The 15,533-nt window shown below is 43.3% G+C and overlaps 1 protein-coding gene across 5 annotated transcripts in view; it reads right to left on the reverse strand.

Moving 5' to 3' along the window:
- The window catches only part of SORCS1 (sortilin related VPS10 domain containing receptor 1), a 548,833-nt gene that overhangs the window by 351,552 nt on the left and 181,748 nt on the right, over positions 1–15,533 (reverse strand). For all 5 annotated transcript variants that reach the window (XM_058697716.1, XM_058697713.1, XM_058697717.1 and 2 more), the window contains exon 2: positions 10,770–10,837. In XM_058697716.1, the coding sequence (XP_058553699.1) occupies positions 10,770–10,837 (68 nt within the window). The remainder of the gene's footprint in view (positions 1–10,769; positions 10,838–15,533) is intronic.

A 15,533-nucleotide genomic window follows, 5' to 3' on the forward strand; every position in this document is an offset into this window, starting at 1 on the left:
CTGTCAGTACAGTCCTTGACTCTGGGCTTGAACTCACGAGCCATGAGATCATGACCTGAGCCGAAGTTGGCGCTTAACTGAGCCACCCAGGCGCCCCATGATCTTCCTTTATTGAGAATTCTAATAACTGGAATGACCAAGTTCAAGGAATATGGTTATTTGAGAGGAGAGAGACAGGAGAAGCCAAAGGCAGAATTGAGAATCCAGAAAATTAAATCCCAAAACTAGACTTTTAAAGAAAAAAGGAACAAATCATTGGCATGGGCTCCAGGGGACACTGTGGGAAGAAAAAAAAAAGTGACCAGAAATAACTCAACATCGCTTCAGTGTGACATGTGGGCTGGTCTCTGTCTCTGTTTCTCTTTATTTCTCCCTCTCTCTCTCTCTTAAACACAGGTAAGGCAGTGACTACCAGATGTGGCTAATAGACAAGTCTTAGGTCTTGAATGTAAGACCTGCCTGGAGGAAAGCTACTATAACCAGTTTGAGGATGCTGCTTAGTGTTCCCCAAAGATGTGGAGGTAAGTTGTCACTCACAAATACCTAGGAATGTGGGGGACCTCACAAGTATATCCAGTTGTTCCATACACACGCAGAAAAATAGAAGCTCGTTCTCCCACAGAGCTGAGTGGATTTCTTAACAGCAACTTTAAGAAAAGGCTTTTCTGATAAACTCCACCTGCTCCAGCCAGTTCCTTTTCACAACATCCGCTGGGGGCGAGATATGTTCTAAGTTTAATATTATAAAGTCACACGCCTCTGGGTATTATTTCTTCAGTGTTCTTTAAGCTTATCAACATGCTTGGATTGGGGGTTCTGCTGTTTCACTGCTTGTCTTCCCCCAATCCCAAACTTCCTTTCTTCTCGATTTGGCATGGACCCCCTCATGTACTGCTGCAACCTCCCCTCAGCTCTCACGTCCTGCTGTCCTTCTTCAACAACTCTCAGGAACTACATAAGCAGCCGCCTTCTTGAGTATTACACAAGGCTCACGGTAGTGAAAGCACAGGCACACTGAGCGTAGTCTGTAGCCTCAGCTGGGATCTGAGCATGCCCAGCACTGCACCTGCAGGCCCCTGAGAAGTCCCGCTTCCTGCCTCCGCAGCAGCTCTTCCAAATTATTGAACCCCATCTCCAGCCCATTTCCATTCACCGTAAAGCCAAATGTCAGGAACTCTCTTAACTCCTGGTCTCCCAGGAAAGCTGATCTATGTGTGCCCCACTCCGGCTTCCCTGTGTGGTAAAAGAAATGCTCCCGCTGTGTTCACCCCTCAGCCCATTCTGATCTACATGGCTGAATAGTCCCCCATATGAGCTCCCAACCCATACCCTCTCTGCCACTCGATCTCCTACCAGTTTCATTCACTCTGAGGTTTTCCTGCATTTTCAACATCTTATTTATTCCCCTATAAAACACGGTCAGCATCACCCTCTCTTAAGGAAAGGAAGGCATTCCTTTAGCCTATGACCGCCTTTATGGAAAAATCAGCTCCCTTCCTTTACTTCCCTTCACAGCTGCTTTCTTGGAGGAGTTGTCTCCATACCCTTTTCTCATTCACACACAGTTGCAGGTGCTCAGTAGACAGCAGTGGAGCAAATGTATGTAGTAACAGCCTCACCATCCACTGCACTATGCAAGACACCAGCAGGAAAGTCATTGCAGAAATGCCTCTTCTTCACACCTTCTCACTCCTCCTATTGGTCCTGTCCGTTTTCACTGTATAAGATCCATTGGAATCATCACCCCCTGCCAACCATATCCCATACTCCATTTCTTCATGCTTCCCCACCAAAAAACAAAACAAAAAACAAAAACCAAAAACCAAAAAACAAAAACAAGTCAGCTCATTTTCCTCTCTACTTTACTGACTACTGTTCTCATGGTCAACAGTCTCGCTCTTTTCCAACTGAATCCTCAACATGATACAGAGGTCAGTTTTTCCCCCTAAAATTTACATTTCATCAAGTCTTTCCCTTGCTCCAAACTTTCAATGATGCATTACTTCCTCTGGGATAAATGTCAGAATATCTAGCACAGCTGAATATGGACTGGCCCATTTCAATTTTTCCAAAATCATTTCCAAATACTCCATCCACACACAAGACCATGTTGTGATCTTGTGTAGTCTCCTTAAGACGCCATGTCAACAGCATGTACAGGTGCCTAGAATACAGTACACAATAAATAAATAGCCTCTTTTACTGGCTTGATTCCTACTCGTTCGTCAAGAGTCAGATCAGGTATCGTCTCATCCATGAAGCTTTCTCTTCCCCGACCCAGAGCATGTTGTGGTGCTTCTATTATGGTACTTGACACATTAATCTCTCATTTATTTATCTGTCTCTCCCACCAGACGGTGAATTGCTTCAGGGCAACAATCAGATCTTATTCATATCTGGATTCACACCATTTAGCATCATTCTAGGTGTGTACTTATTTATACATTCAGTTAATTTGACAAACCTCACTTGAACGTCAATGTGCCAGGCACTTTCCCGAGCATGTGAGAAAAAACAGAAAGCAAACCAGACAAGGTCTCTGCCCTCAGGGAGCTTATATTCATTCTAGTAGTGGGCATGAGCCAATGACAAGTAATGAATAAAATCATCACAGATCAGGACACGTACAGTGAATAAAATAAGCAAAGAGCTGTGATGGACAAAAACAAGGGTCCTCTTTAAAATAAGGAGGATGTAAATGCCTTTTCAAAAATAAGGCGGTGTTCAGGCTGAGACCTGAAAAATGAGAAGTTAGTCATGTTGACCGAATAATGAGACTGTATATAGCTACACATGATAATTAAATTCTGTACCTTCTGAACTTCTTGGGGTCTAGTACAAAGTCTTTTACCCAAAGACAGTGTAGTAAAGTGGTAATTAACATTGTAAGTACTTCCTGAGTCTCTAACTAGTTTTAACATTGGATGTTAGTTCCTCCACTTTCTCTAGTAAAGTTTTCTTATTTCCTGGGCTCATATTGATAACGTGTCTAGAATATCAGGGCAATGAATGCTTTTGCATGTATCTCATCTACTGCTTGCTGAAGAGAGAAATAGGAAACTCCACAGAGAGCCAACCGTTGAGGCAAACGAGGCAAATGATGAGTGCAGAGGTACAACCAGAGGCTGACTCTCACAGAGAGGTCGGGAAGGTCTGCAGAGTCTGCAGGCAGAATGCAGCCAGATCCTTGTAGAAACAGCCTCCATGTGGGGATGCAAGAAGGTTGTGTCAGAGCTGAGGGTGCTGACAAGCATTCATGGTGCTCTATGGACAAACTGGGTACCCACAATTGAATCTGGGCTTTTCACTCTGGGCGCTGGCTGTGTGCTTACTCTTTAAAATGCATGTTCTGGGGTCTTACCAGATCATGCAACACATTATTCGAAATGGCATCCCCTACATGGAGGGCATTAGGGTAAAAGTTTAGGATATAAGCAAGTATAAGACATAGACCTGGCTTTCGGAAACCCTAAACCATTTCTTAATATACTGCTTCTTTTTTAAAAATGTTTTTAATGTTTATTTATTTTTGAGATAGAGGGAGACAGAGTGCGAGTGGGGGAGGGGCAGGGAGAGAGGGAGACACGGAATCTGAAACAGGCTCCAGGCTTTCAGTCAGCTGTCAGCACAGAGCCCGATGCAGGGCTCGGACCCACAAACCATGAGATCGTGACCTGAGCCGAAGTTGGACGCTTAACCGACTGAGCCACCCAGGCGTCCCAATATACTGCTTCTAAGAAAAAAAAAAAAAAAAAAAAAAAAATATTAATGATATTTATTGTGTGCCAGGTTCCGTGAGGGTCAAACAAACAAAAATAACTAAGACCTAACCATAGCCTTTGAGTTCGGAAAGAGGTCAGAATGGAAATAGGCGAACATAGACACTAATTCATGCATAACTTTTGCATTGTATTTCCCACACTTCAGAAATCACCTGCTGAGTGTCTGCCCTTCACTAGATTTTCAGTTTTTGCAGGGAAGAAACAATTACTTACATGTTCCTTCCTTGCCAGTGTCTGCCTCACACAGTGCCTGGCACAGAATAGGGGGCTATTTGGTATGTGCTAAACTAAACCAAATGAATATATATCTAATAACCATCCTAAGACAAAGATACGTAACACACTATGGGGTTACTGAGTAAGCAACAATTTACTTTTGCTTCAGGGGGAGGCAGGTGGGAACAGTAGGTCTACAGGTCCACAGAGCAATAAATATATGAAAAAGTGTTCAGCGTCACTAGTGGTCAGAGAAATACCCATTAAACCATGCAGAGATTAAGACACCATTTCTACTAAAAAGACCAGCAAAATTTTAAATGGAATTAAATTAAAACTAAAAATTTAAATTCAACTTTTAAATTGAAAATAGCCGGCACTGGTGAAATCATCAGGAAGTATGTAACTTATTGCTGCTGTTTGGTATGTGAATTATTCCCATCTTTTCAGAAAGTCATCTGTTTGTGGAAGCACTATGTGTAATCGCAAATACCGTGGAAATGAGCTATAGATCCATTAAAAACCTAACGGGAGATGGGGCGCTTAGGTGGTTCAGTCAGTTAGGCGTCTGACTTCAGCTCAGGTCATGATCTCACGGGCTGTGAGTTTGAGCCCCATGTTGCGCTCTGTGCTTAAAGCTCAGAGCCTGGAGCCTGCTTCAGATTCTGTGTCTCCCTCTCTTTCTGTCCCTCCCTGGCTCATGCTCTCTCTTGCTCTTAAAAATAAAGAAATAAAACATAAAAAAAATTGTTTTAAAAAGGTAACAAGAGGCACAGGCTAGCACAAGATTGGTTCCTGGCTGCATGATGCTGAGCGTTACTTAACTCTCCAAGCCTCCCTTCTCTCATGTGTAAACTGGGGACACAAGCAATGTCTATTTTGCAGTGTTGGTAGGCAGGCAGACAGCACTGAGAACATTTTCTGGTGCACATGAAACAGTGCATAAGCTGATTAGGACATCATTGCTTAACCCAGCATACAACCTCCACACTCTTTGATGCTTACTTACAAAGCTGACTTTTTTTTTTTTTCTAATGTATTCATTTAGACAGACACCCATGACTCATTATTAAGTAAAAAAACAGGTTATCAGAGTCCTGTGGATACTTACTCTTATTTTCTTAAACAAATGAAAAAAGTGGTGCTGAGATAGTCATATATATATATATATATACATATATATATACATATATATATATACATATATGTGTGTGTGTGTGTGTGTATATACACACACACACACACACACACACACACACACACACACACGTATATATATATATAATTTTTTTTTGAGTTGGGTCCTAATGGTATGGACAGAATCACCAAAAGCTCTCAGAATCACCTACCTCAAGAAAGCTAGACGTGTGTGAGGAGTAAGAGACTATTAAAATTTTTATCAGTCTGCATTGTTTGGCTCATTATAATGAGCATATATTACAGTAAAGTTTAATGCAATAAGCTTATAACTCCAGGAGCCACAGCAACTCCACATGACACAAATATGGAAAGGGAGTGAAATTTAGAAAGCTTAAAAGAATCCAGAACCTAAAGCAGCTCCTGGTCCTGCTGGGGAGTGTGGCTCTCCCCTTGGGGCCCCTGGAAAGGCACTAAACGTTCGCCTGCACGGGGCTGAGGGACAACATCAGAGCTGCGTGACATAAAGAGCCCTCCTGTGGGGAAATCACCACACTCGAGCTTGATTCTTTTCATTGTTTTTTCTTTTCTTTTCTTTTCTTTTTTTCAATTCTTTTTTCTTTTTTTTAGGGTGGCTATTCCTATTTCATATCCTTATTTTTGTGGTTGACAGGATTTTGTAGCAAACCATCCTACAAAGCAGGGACTGAGAACCTGTGCCAAGCTGCCCCCTGCTCTTCCTCTGGATGATGAGTGGGAAGGCCAGACACACTTAGCTAATGTGCCTCAACCACAGGGCTGGCAGAGTCACAGACCTCAGGTTAGCTTCTGTCAGCCTGGACCCCAGGAGCTCTCCAGAGACCCCTCTCTGCAGCCAGCCCCACACAGACGCTGCCCCAAGGCACTCCATGGCCATTCTCTCCACAGACTCCACTGGGAAGCCTCTCTTGACAACTGCAGTGTGAACACCCAAGAAGAAACAAAGATACTCCTGTGATGAGGAGATGGGGCTGGCTCCCGGACTGGAATCAAGCAGAAAGCCTAACCATTGTCCCTACCTTAACCCCACGCACCTGTCCACCCAAAGCAAGTAGTGATCCTTGAAAAGTACATCATTTGAAGATGTGCTCGGATGCTGGCTTGTGTTTCACCTGAATCTGAACTGGGATACTGGACTTGAAGAGAAGTCAGCCATGTCATCCGACCTCTAGGACAGAGGCGCTGCAGGCTGCGTGTCCCTTGAAGAGTATCCTTTCAGCTGCTTCCAGAATTGCCTAGGGCTTTCTCACCAGCTAAGCCTCTCTCAGCAAAGTGCTGATTACCCTGGCACAAGAGGGAAGAAAGATGAATGTATTTATTCTCAGAGAGACTGTATCTAGATTGTGACATTTTATTTATCTCGACCTTTAAGCTTATCTTGCTCCAATATGGTAAAACCCCCAGTTCCACCAAACCTCAAAGCTTAATCCACTGTAAAGCAGAGAAGATTCTAAGGTGTAGTTAATTGTTCTGTGTCAGACCATCCCCCTTTCCTCTCAGTTTGGTTCCCTGAGTGAACGGCAACACAAAACAAAACAAAATCAACAACTTGCTCCAAGATTAAGGTGTAATCAACGCCAAGACCATCTGGGAGCAAACGCTCATTAATTTAGTAGAGCAGCGTCTCACCCCATCATCCAGGGCTTGTTGATACAGCAAGGTGTAAAGCCCTAGGACATCACTACCAGGACAGCTGCCTCTTGGCCTCTTTCCTGTCCTGACACCCCAAGGCATTTGCAACTTGAGCCCTTCTCACTGATCAGAGGGAAAAAGTTGTATAGAACAAGGGCTCACCTGAAAAGCGCATTGGATCTGTTTGTTGGACAAGAAGCCATTTCCCGGTTGCCCAGGATTTTTCTGGAATAGGTAACAAGCTGCTCAGAATGTCACAGTGCTTTGAAAATGATACTCATTTCATATATTTACGATTAAAATGTTGTTTGTTCATTTGCTTAGGTACAGAATGAGCCACCAGGAGGCAGATGGGACTCCAGAAGACAGGTAAGCAGTGAAATGATTGAACTTTATGACTACCCCCATAAGTGTTTGCACTATGGTTTACTAGTTGGATGACCTTGAATACATCATAAAAATGAATTAAGGGGATGCAATAATGCATGTGTAGCACTTGATATCGTGCCTGATGCATAGTGACCACTCGATAAAAGTTAGTTTTTGCTATTGTCGTCATTATCACCATTATCACCAGCATCATTGCCGTTATCATTAAACCATAAAGGTTGATCATTAAAAAGGATGATCATTAAATCATAAAGGTGCTGAGTTTAAGGGTTTAAAGTCCAGTTAAGAAAAGAAAATATACACATGAGCAAAGTAAAGATGGAACACTTATCTTGTGTATGACAGTTTGTCTATTTACACTAGGTTTATCTCATCTTCTTCTGGGATCTGGCAGTTCTAGGGGGCTGCCTAACAACCTGATTCAATACCCTGGTTATACACAAGTACATTTATCTCTCATGTGAATGATCCACAGAAATTTGCCCCCTCTAGACAATGAACATCCGAAGGACAGTCAGACAGAGCCCACGTGCTGCCGATCCATGTATCAACCACATTCCTCTCCCTGGACCAGAACAATCTAAGACCTAAAGAAGTCACTCAATACATCTTTGTTGAACAAGTGAATAAGAAAGAATATAAAATCATAGATTTCGCTGGTCTGTTCAGAAACGGTTACTTACCAAGCATCATCTATGGGATAAATCCAGCGCTCTGGACTGTGGATGTAATGAGAATACCTAAACCCTGGTGTGTCCCCAGCAACTGCCCCCCACAATTTTTGGCAGGTTTTTTGAAAATCAAGTAAGAGCTGACATAGGAAAAAACGAGTCCACACTTAGCACTAGTTTCCTTCAAGCAAGGCTGACCCAGACCTATCTCTTCTTCTATATTAACACCCCCAAAGAGATTCCCTAAAGACCAAACATGGGCATCACGCGGCACCCAAAAATGCACACCCTACAAAAGCATATATGAAGTATTCTAAATATATTTTTCTTTATCCTTGCCTCTTTTCTAAATTATATTTCCATTAAGAAATGGATTATTTTATCAAAGTATTAAAATGATAGTTCTAATGGTATAGAGCACCCATAATAGTTATTTGCCACAAATGACAAGTATAACATAGGGCATACATGGCAAATGATTATGGTGGGTATATCATAAAATTAAATATATGTGGGTATATCACGTGTGGATACATGCGTGTGTATATATGTATGTGTATTTGTGTGTGTGTATATATGTATATATCCTCCGCTGAAATTGAGGGGTTTGATTGAAGGTAAGATTGAAGGGTCAGCAGATCGCCCCTGCCACACTTTCCTAAGCTTAAGGCCATTGGAGGTTGCTCCTTCAGAAGAAAGACCTGGTATTACTGGTCGTCATTTTTATTTTACTAACCCTCTCCCCCAAGGTGAGAGAGAACTATTCTCCCTCAGCTGGTCACAGTGGCCCCGTGAGAGGGAAATGGGTGCAGCGAACCTGAGTTTCTGTAGTCTAGGGCAAGCTGTTCCTCCTGGCCCCGGGCATGCCCTTCCCACCACTCAGGTCGAGACTTAGGGCTGCTGATAGCTTCCGTCCCACTGAGACAGAATTGCATATCTTTTAATTTTCTAATATGCTGACAACACTTTATACAGCAGATGCACTGAGGAATAAAAGCTGGCTTTTACTTTCATGTATGTACATGCATTAGAGAAATCTATCAGGGAAGCAGAAGCCTACTCAGTCACAGCCTGACGAAGGGGTACTGAATTCAAACAACAGAGCAAGTGTCAGGGTCTTAATGCATTAAAAGAACTGTACTTTTTCAGGCTCCTTCCACATTCCCCACACTTTAATTTAGTGACATAATTTCCTTGGGACAGAAACTCTGCATTATTGACCTTCCAGTTGGAGGAGGAGTTCAATAATCTAAACACCTCACAGCCAAAGCATAAGAGACTCTTAAAAACTGAGAACAAACTGGGGTTGATGGGGGGGGTGGGAGGGAGGGGAGGGAAGGTGATGGGTATTGAAGAGGGCATCTTTTGGGATGAGCACTGGGTGTTGTATGGAAACCAATTTGACAATAAATTTCATATATTTAAAAATAAATAAATAAATAAACAAACAAACAAACACCTCACAACAAACACAAGAACAGGATTCTATCCTTTTCTTTGGTCTGCTGGGGTTTTCCTAAAGCACACAACAATTTATTTTTAGGCTTCTTATACATAGTATGAAGTCTAATGGAAAATAGCCATCAGGTTAAAACAAAATTCAATGAACATCCTTTTTGTGTGGTAGATTCCCTTAGATTTCACAGGGGCAGGCCCTGGGACCAAACTGTTACTATGTAAAGTAACCTCCTCCCCACCACCCCTGTCATTGTTCACTGTAGCAGGCATGGACCCCTGGCATGAAGGGCAGATTGGACTCTCTCTCCCTAGACTTTAGCCCTGAGACTGAGGACCAGCAGCTAGTCTCTTCTGGTCATGTTAACTGACAGGTGATGAAATTCCCCACTGGTCTTACATGGAGGACACCCGCTAGCTTGTGTCTGCCCCGAGACTACTCCCAGTGTCTCTGTTATTAGTGTACCCCTTCCCCCTTTATCTGTGCACACAAGTGTATGTATTCAGGGATGGCTGATCAGAAGTGATATACGCCATGTTCAAGCCATTGTTACACCCAGGGCACTGACCAATCAGACTCTGGGCTGGACGTCAACCCCATGATCACTGAATATCACCCCTGAAGTCATCTCCATCCTCTTCCAGGCCCGGGGACTGTCACAAGATCCAGGCCTAACCAATCAGAGCCAGTGCTCTCCTGTTGGTTTGGGTGTGGACACGTGACATAGGCTGGCAAAGACCCCATTGGGATTAGATCAATAAAGCAGATCTTTAGAAACAAACAGAACATATAGTCCCCAAGAACAAAAGGGGAGAAAAGCTGCCTGGATTTTTGAGGATGTTTCTGTCCCTAGTTTCACCCCAACTGCACATTTGTGCTGGTGTTCAGTGAGTTTGTGCTAGCCTAAAGGATCTATGGCATGGCATTCCCCTGGAAAAGAATTTACTGCACCTTCTTACATGTGTGAGGCAACACACTGTGAATCCCAGAGATGAAGGCATGTATGCGAGTGTGTGTGCACACCTGTGCGCTGGTGAGCTGAGGGCCAGGAAGGGAAGCAGTGCAGAAACTACACTGGAAGGTTCCCCGGGCACTGCAAAACCAGAGGTGAAGTTGATCTCCTCTTCAAAGACACTTGCATTTCCTCACTGCTGCTCCAATGAGCTCAAAGATCAGCGAGAACTGAGGGGAACCCAAATGCGTCAGGACAACCTGATGAACAGTTTTGCAAAAAGACCTGTGACCAATACAAACTTAGAAAGAAGGAAGGATCTGGCCTGCCTGGAGATAAACCCCAACCCATGACTAAGGCAAACAGCAAAAAGGGGAGGCAATGAGAACACATAACCAAAAATCCTCCCACCAGGGAAAAGGGGGTGAGGGAGAGCAGTCTTGGGCGTGATGCTCAAGGAACACAGTAACCGTTAGCTCACTTTATCTACGTACCTCCAAAGCGAGCTCTCAGTGATGCTCCCCAGGTTATAGTCATACAGCTTTGTCAAAATGAGAATCACCTGAAGGCAAAAGAAGAGATCACGGTTAGTCTCCAACAATTACAATCTCATAGCTGTGAAATGGCCCAAGGGAGGACTCAGGATTCCGTTAATAGGTGCTTAACATAATTGAATGAATTGGTACAACATTGCTTATGCTGACTGGGGAAGGGTTTTGCCAGTGCCTTCCTTTAAACCGCTCAGACCTGATCCCCTCCCCAACTTCTCTCTGTATCCTGCAGGAAGCGTTACCTGCCCATCCAGGCAATCCTTACCCTAGTGGGCTTAAGGCTTTCAGGGAAGACTAGCAAAGCTGTCAAATGTGCACCCTGCAAGGGGCCAGTGAGCAGATGGTCAGGAAAGAGAAAGGTCAATGTTGTAGCTCCCAGCCCTAGTAGCTGTACCACACTAGGCAGGATGTTTTGCTTCTCTGAACCTCAATATTCCCGACTATTAAAGAAATGGGGGCAGTAATGCTATTGCCTAGAAAGGGTTGCTGTGAGGAGTTAAATTAGGTAATACATGCTAATTATTCTTCAATTTGCATAGCGTTTTTAAATGTCAGTTCCTTCCCCTTCTTTTGCTTTGTAGGTTTGGCTTTATTGATGTCTCCTGATTCTCCACAATTTCTGGGAAAGCCACTGGATGGAATCCACGCTTCCACAGGGCTCAGCAAGAACATTCTAAAAGGAGCATATTTATGCTCTGTGGGGTCCTGAAGCTTACAGGATTTGGGGAACCCTCCATAAGGAGCAGAATATAAACTTATGAATTTAAACTTAGGGACGGGTCCCAGGAAGGGGCCTCTGCAGCTGAGGGATACTGACATTTCAGCTTCATTAGCATCACAGCAAACCCCCATCTGATTTGAGCCCAGTGCTGCTGTCCACATCACTCAGAGAAACCCCACCTACTTAGTTCTTTCTTTCACAATTCGTTAACCATTTGTTAAGAACCCAGGATTTCTCCCCACCGATGCCCAGAAGAACATAAATACAGATGCGGCCTGCTGGTCTGTGATCCAGTTAGGACAGGACAAGCTCACCAAACAAAACCTAGGTTGAAAGACAGCTGATCTACCCCTCCTCGGTCCCACTGACACTCAGCATGGCAGCTTGAGAAGACTGCTTCTGCAGGCATCTGCAGTTATCCCAAGGGTCCCCTGGGTACCTAGAACTCATGAGCACCAGGACACTTGGGAAGATTCAACAGAGCAGTGAGTTCCTAACCAGTGATTTCCCAGCCCTCATTTATTCTTCTTACATAAGGACCAGAACTTATAGGTCTGATCCATTTTCTGTTGAGATTTCCATTTCTCTCCTAATTCTCATAGCCTAGAACATTTGGCCCAGTCTTGCTGTTCCCAATTCAGCAGAAAAATGTTGACATCGACTTCCAGGATTTTCCCGGAAGACCAAGGGATCAGTTCTAGTCACAGTGAGCACAAAACATTCTAACCTTGAATTCCAAGGCAGCAAGCTGCCAAGGAATGCTGAATCCTTCCAAGTTCCACTCTGCTAGCACAGGGCTTGATTAAGGCACAAGCTTTAATGAGCAGATTCCCAACACTTCTTTCACAGCAAGCAAACTGGAACTCTACAACCTTAGGTTTGTTCCAAGTTCACAGGAAGGAAGAAATATGGTAAATCAAAGATGGGCAGAGATCTCAGGACCCATGCTCTAAGGCCACCCCTGTCCTAAACCACAGCACAGGCTTCCTTCAAGGAACTCTTCAAAACTTGCTTACTTTTCTTAATTTTTTTAAGTTTATTTATTTCTTGAGAGAGAGCGAACACAAGCAGGAGAGGGGCAGAAAGAGAGGGAGAGAGAGTCCCAACCAAGTTCTGCGCCATCAGTAAGGAGTCCGACCTGGGGCTCAAACCCACAAACCATGAGCCAAAACCAAGAGTCAGGAGATTAACCAACTGAGCCACCCAGGTGCCTCTCAAAACTTGCCTCTCAAAACATGCTCAAAACTGAGCATGTGTGAAACACTGGGCACCCTATGGGTACATCAGATGGTGCACCTATGGTGGGGGCATATGCTTAACAGGTCTGTGTGCCAATTAAGTTGCTCTAAGTGCTAAATTTAAATCACCACTATCCCAGGAACACTGATCAGTGGCAGCAGGGTGGCTGTTGGAAGACACAGAGTGATGTTGCCACTCTACCTTGGTATGATTTTACCTAAGAGGCCTACGAATCCTCCACCAAGAAAATGGGGGTGTGGACATAAAGCACTTGTGGGTAGTTGCTCTCTGGTTATAATACAGCAGGAAACCAAATAATGAAGTTCAGCTGGGCACAGGCTGCATCTCTCATCCATCTGACAAGGGAATTCAGAGAGGCCCCAGAGAAGGAAGCTTTTAACCCAGCAGGTAGTGGTGCGGAGTATCTCTCTCTCTCTCTCTCTCTCTCTCTCTCTCTCTCTCTCTCTCTCTCTCTCACACACACACACACACACACACACACACAGAAACTGTTTAAACAATTCACAGGCAGGTGGGCAGGGAGGTAAAAATCCACTCCCTGACTCTCTTTGAGGGGCTAGTAAAACTAAAATGCCACTGATACACTCAGGCAGTTTATCAATACTGCACCAGAAGAGGTGTCCTTTCTGGCATTCCAAAGCATATCTGCTTGAATCAATCTCATCTTTCTGTTCTCAGAATGAGAGCAAGAAAGAAGGGGGAACTGCTAACCTTTAGTTGTGTCTCCAATGGATTCTTTGTAATCTCTCTCTTCCTCTTTTTTCCCCAGTTCACAGTCTATGTGCATTATTTACCCCCATATTTACCCCATATTCCTGGATAGTGATCCGTCATTATGTTTAATCTGGTTTGTTGTGGGTTCTTTGTTTTTCTGTTCTGGTTAATTAGCAATACTATTTAATGTAATTAGTACCTGTTAAAGGGACCACAACTTAAACTGCCAGTATGAGATGAGAAAAAGGGGAAAATGCAATGGCCTGCCTCTTCTGGACCCATTGTCTAATATGTTTTGTGCATTTTACAAACGTTAAAAGAAAAAAAAAGATCAGTGAAGTTTTTTCATCAAGTGAACTGTTATATGTACTTAAAATACATAAATAGTAATTTATTTTTATTCATTCAGTAAACAACTTTCCTGTATAGATTTAATTCTGAGCCTAACTGCACAGCTTTTAATTATAAATCCAATCAATGAGAGCAAGACTGTTTTGATGGATACACACACAAAATGGAATGCTCATCAGCATCGCATTTCTTTCTATATCTTTTTTTTTTATTATTATATAGTACCAAAATATCCCTGATTCCAAACAATAAGTGATGACCATATGGTAAAGGCTTTTTTTTAGGTTCCTCTTTAAATCTTAGGATACTTTATTTTTTTTAATTTTTTTAATGTTTATTTATTTTTGAGAGAGATAGAGACAGAGGGCAAGCAGGAGGAGGGGCAGAGGGAGAGGGAGACACAGAATCCGAAGCAGACTCCAGGCTTCAAGCTGTCAGGATAGAGCCGGACATAGGGCTCGAACTCACAAACTGGGAAATCATGACCTGAGCCAAAGTCAGATGCCTAACCAACTGAGCCACCCAGGGGCCCCAGGATACTTTCTTTAAATGGCTATAATCCAACTGTCAGTGGCTTAACCACCTCTACCTACACTTTGCCAGGATCTCAGCACCCAGTTATTTCTGGGACTTTCCACAGTGGCACATTGAAGGATTCCCCAACCAGTCTAGGAGCCATCTGTCCTGTTCTTCTGCTGTGGCTCCTTGCTGCCATATCCATTGCTTACAAAGCTACTGGGGGAAACTTCACGTTGTCCATATGTATAAAGAGCGTGTTGAAGCCAACCTTCCAAGCTGTTACATTAATTCCTTAGAAGGTTTAACCACAGAGGTGGTAGTGGATATCCCTGCAGTGTTCCTAACTGTAGGGGGCAAGTTCTCAGTTTTTCCCCATTGAGAATATTAGCTGTGGCCTTTCATATGTGGCGTTTATGATGTAGAGGCATGTTACTTCTATCCCTAGTTTCTTGAGCATTTTTATCAGGAAAGGATGCTGTATTTTGTCAAATGGTTTTTCTGCATCTACTGGAAAGATCCTATGGTTCTTATCCTTTCTTTTATTAATGTGGTGTATCACATTGATTGATTTGTGAATATTGAACCAGCCCTGCAGCCCAGGAATAAATCCCACTTGATCATGGTGAATAACTCTTTCAAAGTACTGTCGTGGGAGGGTGCCGGAAACAATGCCAGGGTCTGTGCAGGGACGAGTGAGATTCTTTGAGGAAGTGATCATGGGCTTCCTCCCAGGACTGAGCTAAATTTATACTATTTGGTCTCACCAAACTACTCCCTCTTTTCCCACAGTCTTCAAAGAAAGCTCCTACTGAATAATTCCACCAACTCAACAACTCCAGTTCTCACCCAACCCTCTGTACATAGGTGCCAATAAATCATCACATTAAAAAATGTGGTAATATACACATATACACAATGGAATATTATTAGGCCATTAAAAAGAAAATCCTGCCATTTCTGCCAACATGGATGAAACAGGAGGGCATTTTGCCAGGTGAAATAAGACAGTGGAAAATAGCGTATGGTATCACTTATACGCAGAATATAAAAGAAACAAAAACTGATTTCACAGAGACAGAATAGAATGGCAGCTGTTAGGAGCTAGGAGGGAAGGGGAGATGGGGAGATCCAAGTCAAAGGTA

The sequence above is a fragment of the Neofelis nebulosa genome, chromosome 13 (assembly GCF_028018385.1).
Source record: "Neofelis nebulosa isolate mNeoNeb1 chromosome 13, mNeoNeb1.pri, whole genome shotgun sequence".
In the NCBI taxonomy this organism is placed as follows: Eukaryota; Metazoa; Chordata; class Mammalia; order Carnivora; family Felidae; genus Neofelis; species Neofelis nebulosa.